The sequence below is a fragment of the Dromiciops gliroides genome, chromosome 1, assembly GCF_019393635.1.
Source record: "Dromiciops gliroides isolate mDroGli1 chromosome 1, mDroGli1.pri, whole genome shotgun sequence".
Taxonomy (NCBI): domain Eukaryota; kingdom Metazoa; phylum Chordata; class Mammalia; order Microbiotheria; family Microbiotheriidae; genus Dromiciops; species Dromiciops gliroides.
In genome coordinates, this window is record NC_057861.1 from 277,850,736 (window position 1) to 277,863,705 (window position 12,970).

General features: G+C 36.3%; 1 protein-coding gene across 1 annotated transcript in view; it reads left to right on the forward strand.

The window, feature by feature from the left end:
* The window catches only part of LOC122736477 (serine/threonine-protein kinase Sgk3), an 83,413-nt gene that overhangs the window by 24,017 nt on the left and 46,426 nt on the right, over positions 1-12,970 (forward strand). Inside the window, 1 exon segment of the mRNA XM_043978727.1 lies at positions 5,978-6,053. Within this exon segment, the coding sequence (XP_043834662.1) occupies positions 5,978-6,053 (76 nt within the window).

Consider the following 12,970-nt stretch of genomic DNA (forward strand, 5'->3'; position numbering starts at 1 on the left):
TCATGTAGTGATCACTAGGGGGTGCCAGGCCTCAGTGAGGACTAATAGGTGGAAAGAGCTTGAGGGAAAGAGGTTCAGGACGAAGGGGAGTTTGTTCAGAATGGAATAGACTTTCCAGAGGACCTGGCAGAAGGGTTTAGATTGGGACTTGGGTGAAAAAAAGTAGGGGAGGGAAGCACTGGCCCTGGATTCAGAAGGACCTGAGTTCAAATCCAGCCTCAGACACTTAACATTTACTAGCTGTGTGACCCTGGGCAAGTCACATAACCCTCATTGCCTTGTGCAAAAAAAAAAAGTAAATAGATAAAGTGGGGGGTGGTGGACATAAAAGAACATAAAGAGGGGCATGGGGACAGTTTTCTCCTAAATAGTCGGTGATTATTACAAGCATAGGGTTGAAACTATGTTCACACACCCCCATCCCCCACCCTTTCTTTCCCTCTATTGTAATAGGCTTTTTTTTTTTTACCTTTTCATATGATGTAATTCACCCCATTCCACCTCCCCTTTCCTATTCTCCCTATAAACTCCCTTTTTAACCCCTTAATTTCCTTTATGTTATAACATCAAAGACAATTTATATTTATACCCTCTGAGTATAATCCTTCTGTCTGCCCAAATACATTTACAGTTCTCAAGAGTTTTAAGTATTATCTTCCAGTGTAGGGATGTAAACAGTTTAACCTAATTGACTAACTTTTTTTTTCCATGTTACCTTTTTAAACTTCTCTTGAGTCTTGTATGTTAAGACCAAATTTTCTATTCAGTACTGGTCTTTTCCTCAGGAAACCTTGAAAGTTCCCAGTGTTATTGAATGTCCATCTTTTTCCCTGAAAGAGAATGCTCAATTTTGCTGGGTAATAGATTCTTGGCTGCAGTCCAAGCTCCTTTGCCTTCCAGAATATCATTATTCCAAGCCTTGCGATCCTTTAATGTTGAAGCTGCTAGGTCCTGAGCAATCCTGACTGTGATTCAAAAAGGGAATAACATATACATTCATTTGGATAAAGAAACTTAGCTTATTCTTTAGGGAAATAAAAGGGGAAGGGGAAGGGCGGGGGGACTGATAGAAGGGAGGGCAAAAGCAGGGGAGAAAAGGTTAAAGAAAACGGAGGGGGGTGATAAAAAGGGAGGGCAGATTGGGGGAGTCAGGGGTAAGAAGCAAAACGTTGGTGAGGAGGAATAGGGTGAAAGAAGGGGGGGAGTACAAAGAGGGTAAATAGAATGGAGGGGAATAGAGAGTTAGTAATAATAACTGTGAATGTGAATGGGATGAACTCTGCTATAAAACAGAAGTGAATTGCAGAGTGGATTAAAACCCAGAATCTTACAATATGCTGTTTACAAGAAACACATTTGAAGCAGAGAGATACACACAGAGTAAAGGTAAAAGGCTGGAGCAGAATATATTATGCTTCAGCTAAAGTAAAAAAAAGCAGGGGTAGCAATCCTTATCCCAGACAAAGCACAGGCAAAAATAGATTTCATTAAAAGAGATAAGGAAGGAAACTACATCTTGCTAAAAGGTACTATAAATAATGAAGCAATATCAATATTAAACATGTATGCACCAAGAGGTATAGCATCCAAATTCTTAGAGAAGTTAAATGAGTTACAAGAGGAATTAGACAGTAATACTATACTAGTGGGGGATCTGAATCTCCCCCTCTCAGAATTAGATAAATCTAGCTGAAAAATAAATAAGAAAGAGGTGAATAGAATACTAGAAAAGTTAGACATGATAGATGTCTAAAGAAAACTGAATGGGGATAGAAAGGAATATACCTTTTTCTCAGCAGTACATGGCACATTTTCAAAAATTGACCATGTATTAGGGCACAAAAACATCATAGTCAAATGTAGAAAGGCAGAAATAGTAAATGCATCCTTCTCAGATCATGATGCAATAAAAATTACATGTAAGAAAGAGCCATGGAAAAGTAGAATGAAAATCAATTGGAAACTAAATAATTTCATTCTAAAGAATTAATGGGTCGGGGGGCAGCTAGGTGGTGCAGTGGATAAAGCACTGGCCTTGGATTCAGGAGGACTTGAGTTCAAATCCAGCCTCAGACACTTGACACTTAACTAGCTGTGTGACCTTGGGCAAGTCACTTAACCCTCATTGCCCTGCAAAAACAAAAAACAAAAAAAAAGAATGAATGGGTCAAACAACAAATCATAGAAACAATCAATAACTTTATCTAAGAGAATGACATTAATGAGACAACATACCAAAATCTATGGGATGCAGCCAAAGCAGCGCTTAGGGGAAAATTTATAGCTCTAACTGCTTACATGAATAAAAAAGAAAGAGGAGATTGTAATAGCTGTTCCTATTTGATGAGGTGGAAACAGAGACTCCCAGGTAAAATGACTTGCCTGAGATGACACACCAGCCTCCCAGCCAAGCCCAGGTGTGATCTCTGTGTCTTTTGAGACTGGCACAAGCATTTTTTCCACTCTGTCGAGCTAACTCTCTGGCATCTACAATTTACTTTCTTTTGAATCTTTGATGCTGCATGACAACATAATTTTTCCTCAATCAGAAGCAGGTAAGAGTCTCAATAGATAGTGCATCAGACTTAGAGTCAGAAAGACCGGAGTTCAATTCTAGCCTCAGGCACTTACTAGCTGCAAGACCCTGGCAAGGCACTTAACCTCTTTGCCTCAGTTTCCTCATCTGTAAAATGAAGATAATGGTGGTGGTGATAATGGTAATAACACCTACCTCTGCAAGATTGCCGTGTGGAGCAAATGAGGTAATATTTGTAAAGCACTTAGCAAAGTGTCTGGCACATAGTAGGCACTTAATCAATGCTTGTTTCCTTCATTCCTTTCTTCACCAGTAAATACCGAGCAATTTGGAATAGATAATATTTAAACAGGTATAAGTTAGTTGGTGTAGTGCAAAGTCATGAAGTGGAATTTGAATGCTGCTTTAGATATTTACCAACTGTATGACCGAGTTAAGATAGCTACTTAACCTCTTTCAACCTGTTTTCCCCTCTGTAAAATGGGGAAAATAATAGCACCTTCCTTCCAGAGTGTTGTGAATATCAAGTGAGATAATATATGTAAAGTGCTTTGCAAACCTTAACCGTACTCACATGCTAGCTACTCTTACTAAAGAAATACTTCATTATATTGATTTCTTTTTCTTTTTTGGTGCGGGCAATGAGGATTAAGTGACTTGCCCAGGGTCACACAGCTAGTAAGTGTCAAATGCCTGAGGCCGGATTTGAACTCAGGTGCTCCTGAATCCAGGACTGGTGCAAAAGTACCGCCTAGCTACTCTCCCCCCCCCCAATTTTATTGATTTCACAGTTAATAATTGGCATGCTAAAAGCAGTCATTTTCTGCAGGAAAAAAAATGGATGGATGAGGAAAAATTAGAGTTTCTCAATTGAAAGAAATTGCTGAGACAAATGAGGCAGCATATGATGTAGTGGGAAGCAGAGGGGAATTGGCAGTTTGAGACCTTGGTTAAATCACTTAAACTCTCTGACCCTATATTCTCATCTGTACAATGGATAGATCTAGATGGTATCAGAGGTACCTTTCATCTCTAAATTTTTTGGTTCTGTTTCTCTTGAAGCTCTTTTTTTTTTCTTTTGCTAATATTGTTGTTAGAATGATCAGTTATTCCCCCTTAGCCATTCAGCAAGCTTGAGTGGTTGAAATGGTTGTTGGTAATGAAATGGAAAGTCTAGTAGCACTTAGTGTGGGATAGGCTACATGCTTATTGAAGAAATTCCTGTCTTTTCAGAACTGGCCCCCAAAACAGGCTTCCAGCAAGTATCCACAAAGCACAGTTTCACTTTAGCTATTCATGACTAACAATCTGGACTTTTTCAGAATATCCCAAATTCTCATATGCCCTATCCTGCCTCCCCTATAAAAGTGGCTAAATGTGGGAATAGTAGTACATGTCATTAATTAATTTATTAAGTATGTTATTTTCTAAAAATTTTAATTTTTATTTATTTTAATTTTCCTCAATTACATGTAAAGATACTTTTTGCATTCCAAATTTTTCTTCCCCCTCCCTTCCCTCCCCCCTCCCAAAGCCAGTAAGCAGTTTGATATAGGTTATACATTACAATCATGTTAAACCTATTTCCACATTACTCAGAACAAAAGGGAAAAAAAATGCAAGAAAAATAAACAAGAACAACAAGAAAGCAACAATAAAAGTTAAAGTAGTATGCTTTGGTCTGCATTCAGACTCCTTAGCTCTTTTCTGATTTTGGAGAACATTTTCCACCATCAGTCTTTTGGCATTGTCTTGGATCATTTAAGCATCTGTTTTTTGCCAAGTACTTTGTTAAGCATTGGGGATACAAGGGAAAAAGGAAAAACTACACATCCATTAAAACAAGTTATAAAAATCAAGACTGTCTCTGGGTACAATTTTCATGTAAACCCTTTTATGTCCTGTGATGTAAACAACAACATTTTCCCTTCAATTCCCTATGGAAGTGTTTGCTGAATGAGAAAAGTATGCTCTAAGTCTGAAGAGGATCTTTATTAAAAGACTCAAGAGACTGTATCCCTAGATTTTGTAAGGTATGAAGGCAAAGTCTATTGCAAAAACCATTATTTAACAGCTCATTGAAATGCTTTTTTGTGGATTTCAGGTTTGGGCTTTTTGATGTTGGTTTTTTATATTCCATCTTCCTAAGGAGGGAAATCATTAAGAAACCAGCTAATATCAGTAATTTAAGAAAAAAATAAACTTCCAAAATGTAACTTACACTCAGTATACATTCATCTTCATTTCCTTAAACACAGTTCTGTACAACAAAAATTGGTGGGGGCAGCTAGATAGCACAGTGGTAAAGCACCAGCCCTGGATTCAGGAGTACCCGAGTTCAAATCCGGCCTCAGACACTTGACACTTACTAGCTGTGTGACCCTGGGTAAGTCACTTAACCCCCATTGCCCTGCCAAAAAACCAAAAAAAAAATGTTGAAAACTATCTCTACATGTAACTGGAAAATAATAAAATACTTAAAAAAAAAAAATTGGTGTTCAGAATGATATACCACACACAGCCTCTGTTCTATCCTATTATCAAAGAATAAGTTTATCTCATTCTTGCCAAGAGAGGTGTTGTGACAGTGGATAGAAGGCTAGTCTTGGTTCAAGTCTTGATACTTATTAGCTGTTGGATAAGCTGTTAATTCCCCCTATGACGTCACAAGTTGAGACCAAAAACAAACAATATTTCCTAAGGCAAGAAAGTATGACTATCTTTTAGAAAGATAATTAGCAAGAAAGAATGAAACAAGTTTTTTCTTGTTAATCCTCAGTTCACTAAAAATTTCAGTTAACTAGAATAATCAATTTAGTAACTTTTTATTCATTGAGGTTTTACTTTAATCTTTTTTTTTTTTTTTTGGTGAGGCAATTGGGGTTAAGTTATTTGCCCAGGGTCACACAGCTAGTAAATGTCAAGTGTCTGAGGTCAAATTTGAACTCAGATCCTCCTGACTCCAGGGCCGGTGCTCTATCCACTGCGCCACCTAGCTGCCCCTACTTTAATCTTTCATCACCATTAGTATAAGGGTTCTTGTTGATATGATCAGCATATCAGAGTTTGGGAAAGAGGATGTAGAATGTCTGTTTTGGTAGGCAGAATATTTTTAGACCCTTAAATGGCGATTTTGTGAAAATGAGTTTTGAGGAATATGTTTATATCAGGTTAATAGTTTTAAAATTTGTATTTCACTATTTAAAAGCACAAATTATATGTATATATACATTTGTATGTGTATGTATATCTGCATATTTGTGTGTGTGTACTAGAGCTCCACTTAATTGCAAAATAAACTGATATGCATAGCAACAAGAATTATTTGTCATAACTTCCCAAATAGTGTTTATTGTCTTTGTCTTTGTTTTTATAACTCCAAATAAGATGTCTATGATCTGACATGAATAATCCTACTAGCATATGTCTCTTTTTTAACAGATTTTATTAAACAGAGAAGAACAGGACTGAATGAATTCATTCAGAATTTAGTTAGACATCCAGAGCTATGCAACCAGTAAGTAATTTTCACTTGTGTTCTAAAAAGAACTTTATTAAGACATTGCATTTTATATACATATATCATTTTAGTGTGACTCTATCATGATACATATGCCTCAGTAGAATCTATTCAAGGAGATGTTTTCTCCTCTATCAAAGTAAAGATATTTAATGTAGATATTTAATGGTATCTAGATTTTATTTTTGCTTTAAGTAACACAATAGGATTATAATATTGTTTTCTTAATATTTTCGAAACAATAACCATTCCTATAATTATAAATTCTAGATATAATTTTTCTTAACTAATTTTGAAAAAAAATTCTAAGAGTTAAATAAGAGGAGAATTTTGCTAGTCATTCTTCCAGTTTAAAAAAAAAAGTTCTTAAGTTATCTTAAGACACCTTGAATTGGCTAAAGAATAAAATATTCGAGCCATTTTTGGAAAAAAGTCACTTTAAAAAATCTTATTAAGAGGAAAACATCTCAAAAATGTATTTCTCTTTGTAACTTAAAGCCTTTAAAAACAGTATTAACATTTCTCTAGCTCTCTTTGTTTTTCTTTGCTCAAGGAACGTAAACTATGTCCTTAAATTTAGAAATGTTGGATCTGTGTTAACTTTGAAGATTAAATTAGAGAATGACTTCACAGCATGAATTTACAACTTAATTCATTTTTATCACTTTAAACCATTATATTTGAAGGTTGGATTTTCACACATCTAAATTTTTATCCAATAATAAATGCTTTACATATGGTCTTTTTTAGTTAGTTAACTTTTAGGCAAATCAGCAAATTAAATCAGTATATACTTTTACTTGTTGAGCAAAGCATTGAGAGGCAGCCCAGCAAAGTGGACACAGGGCCTGACTGAGCTTAGAGTCATAGAGATCTGGGCTCAGATTCCTTTTTTGGTACTTCTTGGTTGAGTAGACTGGAGCAAGTCACAGTCTCAGTGAGTTTCACTTTCCTCATCAATAAAAGAAGGTTAACAATACCTACTTCCTAGGGTTGTCAGGCAACTTCAGTGAAATAATCTATGACAAGTGTCCAATTATTGCTGTTATTCAGAACTATAACATCAAATCTAAGTGAGAGACTGTGCTGATTATTTGAAAGAAAATTGAATGTGTCCCAATGTTTATAAAAATGAAACATGTCCTACTTTTTTACTTCTGTTTTGGTGATAGTGATTATTAATGGACACAAGTCACTCATTGGTCACTACTTTTGGTACATCAGATAACAGCTGTGCTTAGCCTCTGTGCACCTGTAAAAATGGGAATAATTCTACTTCCATCTTGAGGATCAAATAAGATACCTAAGTAAGTGCTTAAAGTGGTAAACTCCTATACAGGTGTGGATTAGTAGTTGTATTTGCTACTTGGTAGTGCCAATCTGTGCTCCATGCATACACAGTATTTATTTCCTAGTTATTTTGTTTTACTTAAGACAGGCATTATAAGTATATAGAAGCTTTTGTCTGAAGCTTTTAATTATTATTTCATGTTCCTAAAACTTTTTTCTGATAAAGTAGTAATAAGAGCAAGTTACAGTTTTCGAGTCCTTTCCCATTTTTTCATTTGATCCTCACTGTACCTGTTCAGAATAGATAGTGCAATTGCTATAATTTCCATATTATGGGTATGCAAACTGAAGCTCATTAAGGGGATTAACTTGCTCAGGGTGATATAAATGGTAAGTGGCAAGGCTAGGACTAAAGTGGTGCCGTGATCTTCTCCCTCTTCCGTCCGGCCATGTTTGACTTGCCGTGTCCTGGAGGGGCAGGAAAAGTGCGGGCCCCACATTAGAGCCACTCACAAAATATTATAGAGACAGACTTGAAGTTTTCCCTGCTGCAAAATGGCTGTGAATAGGTTCTTGAGTCAGAGAACCAACGAGTCAGCAGATGTTTTAACTCAGCTCAGCCGCTTCCTCCATACTTTAGGTGCAGAAATAGAACTGGGTATGTCTGCAGAAAGATGCAAGCACACTTAATAGAGCACTGGAAAATCTGGGCCTATTTTCATCTTGCTACTTTGCTTTAATAATTGTGTCTTTAAATTAGGGAAGCTTTCCTTCAGAGGCCTGAATCCTTCCAAGTCCATTACAGCTGATCTCGTAATTAGGAAGATTCTTAATTCTAATGTTTGGCTTCTTATACCCAACTTATTTTATTACCTTTACCATGTTTATGACAGTTCAGCCTGTCCTCCTTCCTGGATATAGCATCTTGCTAAAGAGGTTGTGCATAAATTACCAGTTGAAGTAAAAATTAATAAGCTGTGTTTTTAAGACATTGTGGTTCAGAACTGCATGAAGCATTAAAGTTATTGAAAAGTAGGGCACTATTTTTCCCTAATAACCAGAATAGCATAACTGGAAGAATTGATGACATTTGTCTAAATTTGTTTATGTTTAATAATAACGTGCCTTGGGCAACTGGGTGGCACAGTGGATAGAACACTGGGCTTGGAATCAGGAAGACTCATGTTCATGAGTTCAAATCCAGCATCAGATACATATTAGACATGTACCCTGGGCAAGTGAGTTTTCTCATTTGTAAAATGAGCTGGAGAAGGACATGGCAAAGCACTTAAGTATCTTTGCCAAGAAAACCCCAAATAGGGTCTTGAAGTCAGAAACGACTGAAATAACCGAACAACAAAAACAAATAATGTGGCCCTCCAGAAGACTTGTTTTGTAGGATGACACTTTTGAAAAGTTTCTTCTGTTGATTTTTTTTTTTTTTGGTGAGGCAATTGGGGTTAAGTGACTTGCCCAGTCACACACCTAGTAAGTATTAAGTGTCTGAGGCTCGATTTGAACTCAGGTCCTCCAGACTCCAGAGCTGGTGCTTTATCCACTGTGCCACCTAGCTGCTCCTCTTCTGTTGTTTGTAATTGACTTCTTTTTTGCCCCATTAACTGGAAAAGAGCTTTTTTTCTTCTTTTTTTACATGAATTGTGCTTGTTCCATTTAGCAGTTTTTGAAGCAGTGTAAATAACACGTTTCAAAATTTATACTACAAAAAAAAATGTGATATATAAACCCATACAGAAAAAGTTGTCCATCTTTAGATAGGTACATTTAATTGCAAATGTGTCTTTTCTCAGTAATTATATATTAATGAGAGGAACTCTTGGTATGGTCTTACTTCTTAGTAAAGAATAATAATAGCTTGTATTATAAAGTATGTATAGGCTACAAGAGGCAGAATAGTGTAATCACCTAGTGCATAGACAGCTTAATCTCAAAGCTAGGAAGGCCTGGGTTCATGTCCTGCCTCTTAACCATAGTGGCTCTGTAGCGTTGGGTGCAAGTCATATAGCCTCTCTGTTCTCTGAGTAGTATTGTGTAAGACTATAATTTTCAGAGTAGGTGCTAACCTGAATTGATAAGGGGAGTTCCCTCATCTGAAAATTACCAATATCAGTGACAAACTGGTCTAGTCCCTATCCCTTTCCTTTTAGGCTGCATACTTTATTGTGACTTTCAAATGGCCCTGGCTTGTCAGAAATTATACAAATGGAGTGTAAACTCTGCTGGAGCCAGAATTTTAAAAATGGATCTGGCAGCAGACTGTTAACCTCTCTTCTGAAGATCAGCCTAGCTAAGTACAGTGAAACATTTAAAATCATCCTTAGTCCCATGTGCATCAAAATATTTGTATTAGAACTTTTTGTAATAAGAAAGAACTAGAAACAGAGCAAATGGCCATTGACTTGGGAAAATAGCTAAACAAACTGTGGTACATTAATGTAGGAATGTAGTAAAATATTACTGTTTTGTAAGGAAGATGAATATATATTAACTGGTACAAAATGAAGTAGAACCAGCATTTGTTATGTATGATGATTACAACAATGTAAATGGAAAGAACAGTAGAAAAATATTTGAAACTGAATCTATGAAATTGTAGTAACCAAATTTGAAACCAGGAAGGGATACAAGAATACATCTCAGTTCGTTCTTTGCAGTGGTGTAATGTTATGAGTGTGGAATGCTATAAATGATGGCAGTTTCATTGATATGAAAATGAAAGCTATCAATAAATGTTTCTTAAATCCTCAATCCAGTGCAGCTTCCTTTTTTTTTCTTTCTCTTCAGTAACAGTGGGAAAGGGGCCAAAAAGGGGGCAAAGGGTGCTAATTATCCCAACTTTTAGGCTATATGGATCTCTAAATATGAACTTGAGTGAAAATTGAGTCAAGATACAGGTGGAGTCACTGAATCATATCAGTAATGACATATAAGTATAAATAAAACAAGAGGACATAAGGGAATTACTGCTAGATGGAAACAGTTCACAAGTTCTCCTTTTAGAAGCAAATAAAGGAGTTGGCTTTCTCTTGCAAACAAAGACAACTAGAAACATTGATGGAGCACTTTGGTCATCTCATCTTTGCAGTGTAGGGCACAATGAAGATCTTAGCTCATGTGTCGGGCTCTCCTCCAAGAATATAACTCTCATGCATATGTCAAAATCAATACATATTTCCTCTAAATATGTAATAAAAGATCACTAGGATTTGTGGTTCAGAGGATATGTAAGATATATATATATATATACATATATATATATATAAAACAAGATGGTTTATACCGCAAGATAAAAGAAGCTTTCATGCCAGAAATATTTCTACTGTCATAAAGGGTGTCCTACATGGATTTGAAATAAAAAAGGGAATTCCCTATACATATTGAGATCTTCCTGATAGGTACCTGTTAAAAATTTGTTCTCATACACATACACAAATATGTGTATCTGTGCACATAACACGTGTCTATGCATACATGTGTGTGTATATATGCATATGTAAAATGAGGTTTTCTGTGTGAGTATGTGGCTGGCTGGGATCCTTATGTTCAGTTCAGTGACCCATTTCTATTTGAATTTGACACCAGTGGTGTAAGAAGCCATAGAACTTGCCCATAAATGTATATGTTTGGGACAGACACTGAAAATAACCAGTGAACGTGACCTGGAATTTAACTAGTAGAAGAAAAGAGTATGATTTATCTTGGAAAATTATATAGTTCTATTAATAACCCCAGGTTTCTTTCAAGTCATGGAATACCATAGTCTCCAAATATTTAAAGTTAAGGTTCACATGAAGGGCAGTAGAGAGGTACATGATAGGGTATGAGCAGTCTGAAAAAAAGTTACAAATGAAGAACTGCATGAGAAAAACTGTATAAAGGACATTAAAAAAGAAAGGCACAGCCAGAAAAATTTATGAATGTGCAATGTAATGAGAGCTGGGGATAACCATTGTATATACTGCCTGTGTATTCCATTGTCTCCACAATGTTGAGGTGTAAATGAATGTCCCTAGCATGTTGAGTGAACCCATCCCAGCATGTTGTAATACTAAAGGAGACATCAGAATCACAAAAGTTGGGCATATATGGATGGGTCATGATGCTACATCATTTGAGGATGTGTTCTCATGGATAAAATTGCATTTCCCTTGAAGTATACCACAACATCTATTACGGAGAATAAAGAGAGACATTTTTACCAAGAACTTGGCAAAATGCTCAAAATCAAGTCAACATACACTGATATTGTTACTTCATTGCAAAGTTGGATACAAGAGAAAGATAGCAACAGTTAAGAAGCATTGGGGAGGGCAGCTAGGTGGCGCAGTGGATAAAGCGCTGGTCTTAGATTCAGGAGGACCAGAGTTCAAATCTGGTCTCAAATACTTGACACTTACTTAGCTGTGTGACCCTGGGCAAGTCACAACCCCTATTGCCCTGCGCCCCCTTCCCCCCAAAAAAGAAAAATATGAGATTTTTACATTTGAAATTTTAATATTAAAATCCCATAAATCCTAGTGAGGAAGAAAAGGGTGGGAAGAAAGCTTAACCTTCTGGGAACCTTCTGGCAATCTCATTTTTAAAGTATATTATGCAAAATACTAAAAGAACTGTAACAAAAAATGAATATTGCATCATGACCACAAACCCATAAGAATAATGTCAGGAAGGTTGAAGCCCAAAGTGAGTTATTGTTTGTGACAAATATTATGGATATTTTTTTTAAGTTATAAACATTTTAATTTATAGTTTTGGGTTCCATTTTTTATCCCTTCTTCCTTCCTTCCCCTCCCCCCTCCCTGAGGCAGTAAGCAATCAGATATGGGTTATACATGTACAATTATGTAAAAAATCACTACGGATAATTTTTAAGGGACATTTTTGAGGTATGTTCAGAAAAAAGAAGACAATCAAAGACCTCATGTCCATTGCTTTTCACAGATGGCATAATGTTCAACAGACAGTAACTGCCCATTCCTCCTTTTCTAAGGAGAATGATGTTAAAACTGGGAAGGGTAGATAGAATAAATATGGCTTACCAATTCAATTTGACATTAATTGAAGATATAAGAGAACACTTAGACTCCTTTAAGAGAATTAAGTTCTTCAGACCTCTGTTTCATGCCAGGATACTGTGAGGATTGACAGGTGTGATTTCTGAACCATTTTCAGCCATTCCTGAAAAATTGTGGACTAAGAAACAATGCAAAAGACTGGAGATGGGCTGATGCTCTATTTTTCAAAAATGGAAGAAAGGTGAAGTCTGAAAACTACAAAACTATGACATTCACACTGATATTAATGATGCTCAACACAAATCTACAGTGTGTTAATAAATGGGGCTTCAGGATGGCTCAGTGGATGGAGTAGTAGACTTGGAGTCAGGGAGATCTGAGTTTGAATCCTGCCTCTGGTACCTACTAGCTTTGTAACCTGGGGCAAATTGTTGAACCTTTCTCAGCCACAGTTCTCTCGTCTGTAAAATGCAGATTGTATTAATAGCACCTACCTCTCTGGAGTGAGATGAGGATCAAATGACAATATAGATGAAGCACTGTGCAAACCTTAAAAGTGCCGTGTGAATGCTAGTTATTATATTATGTGTT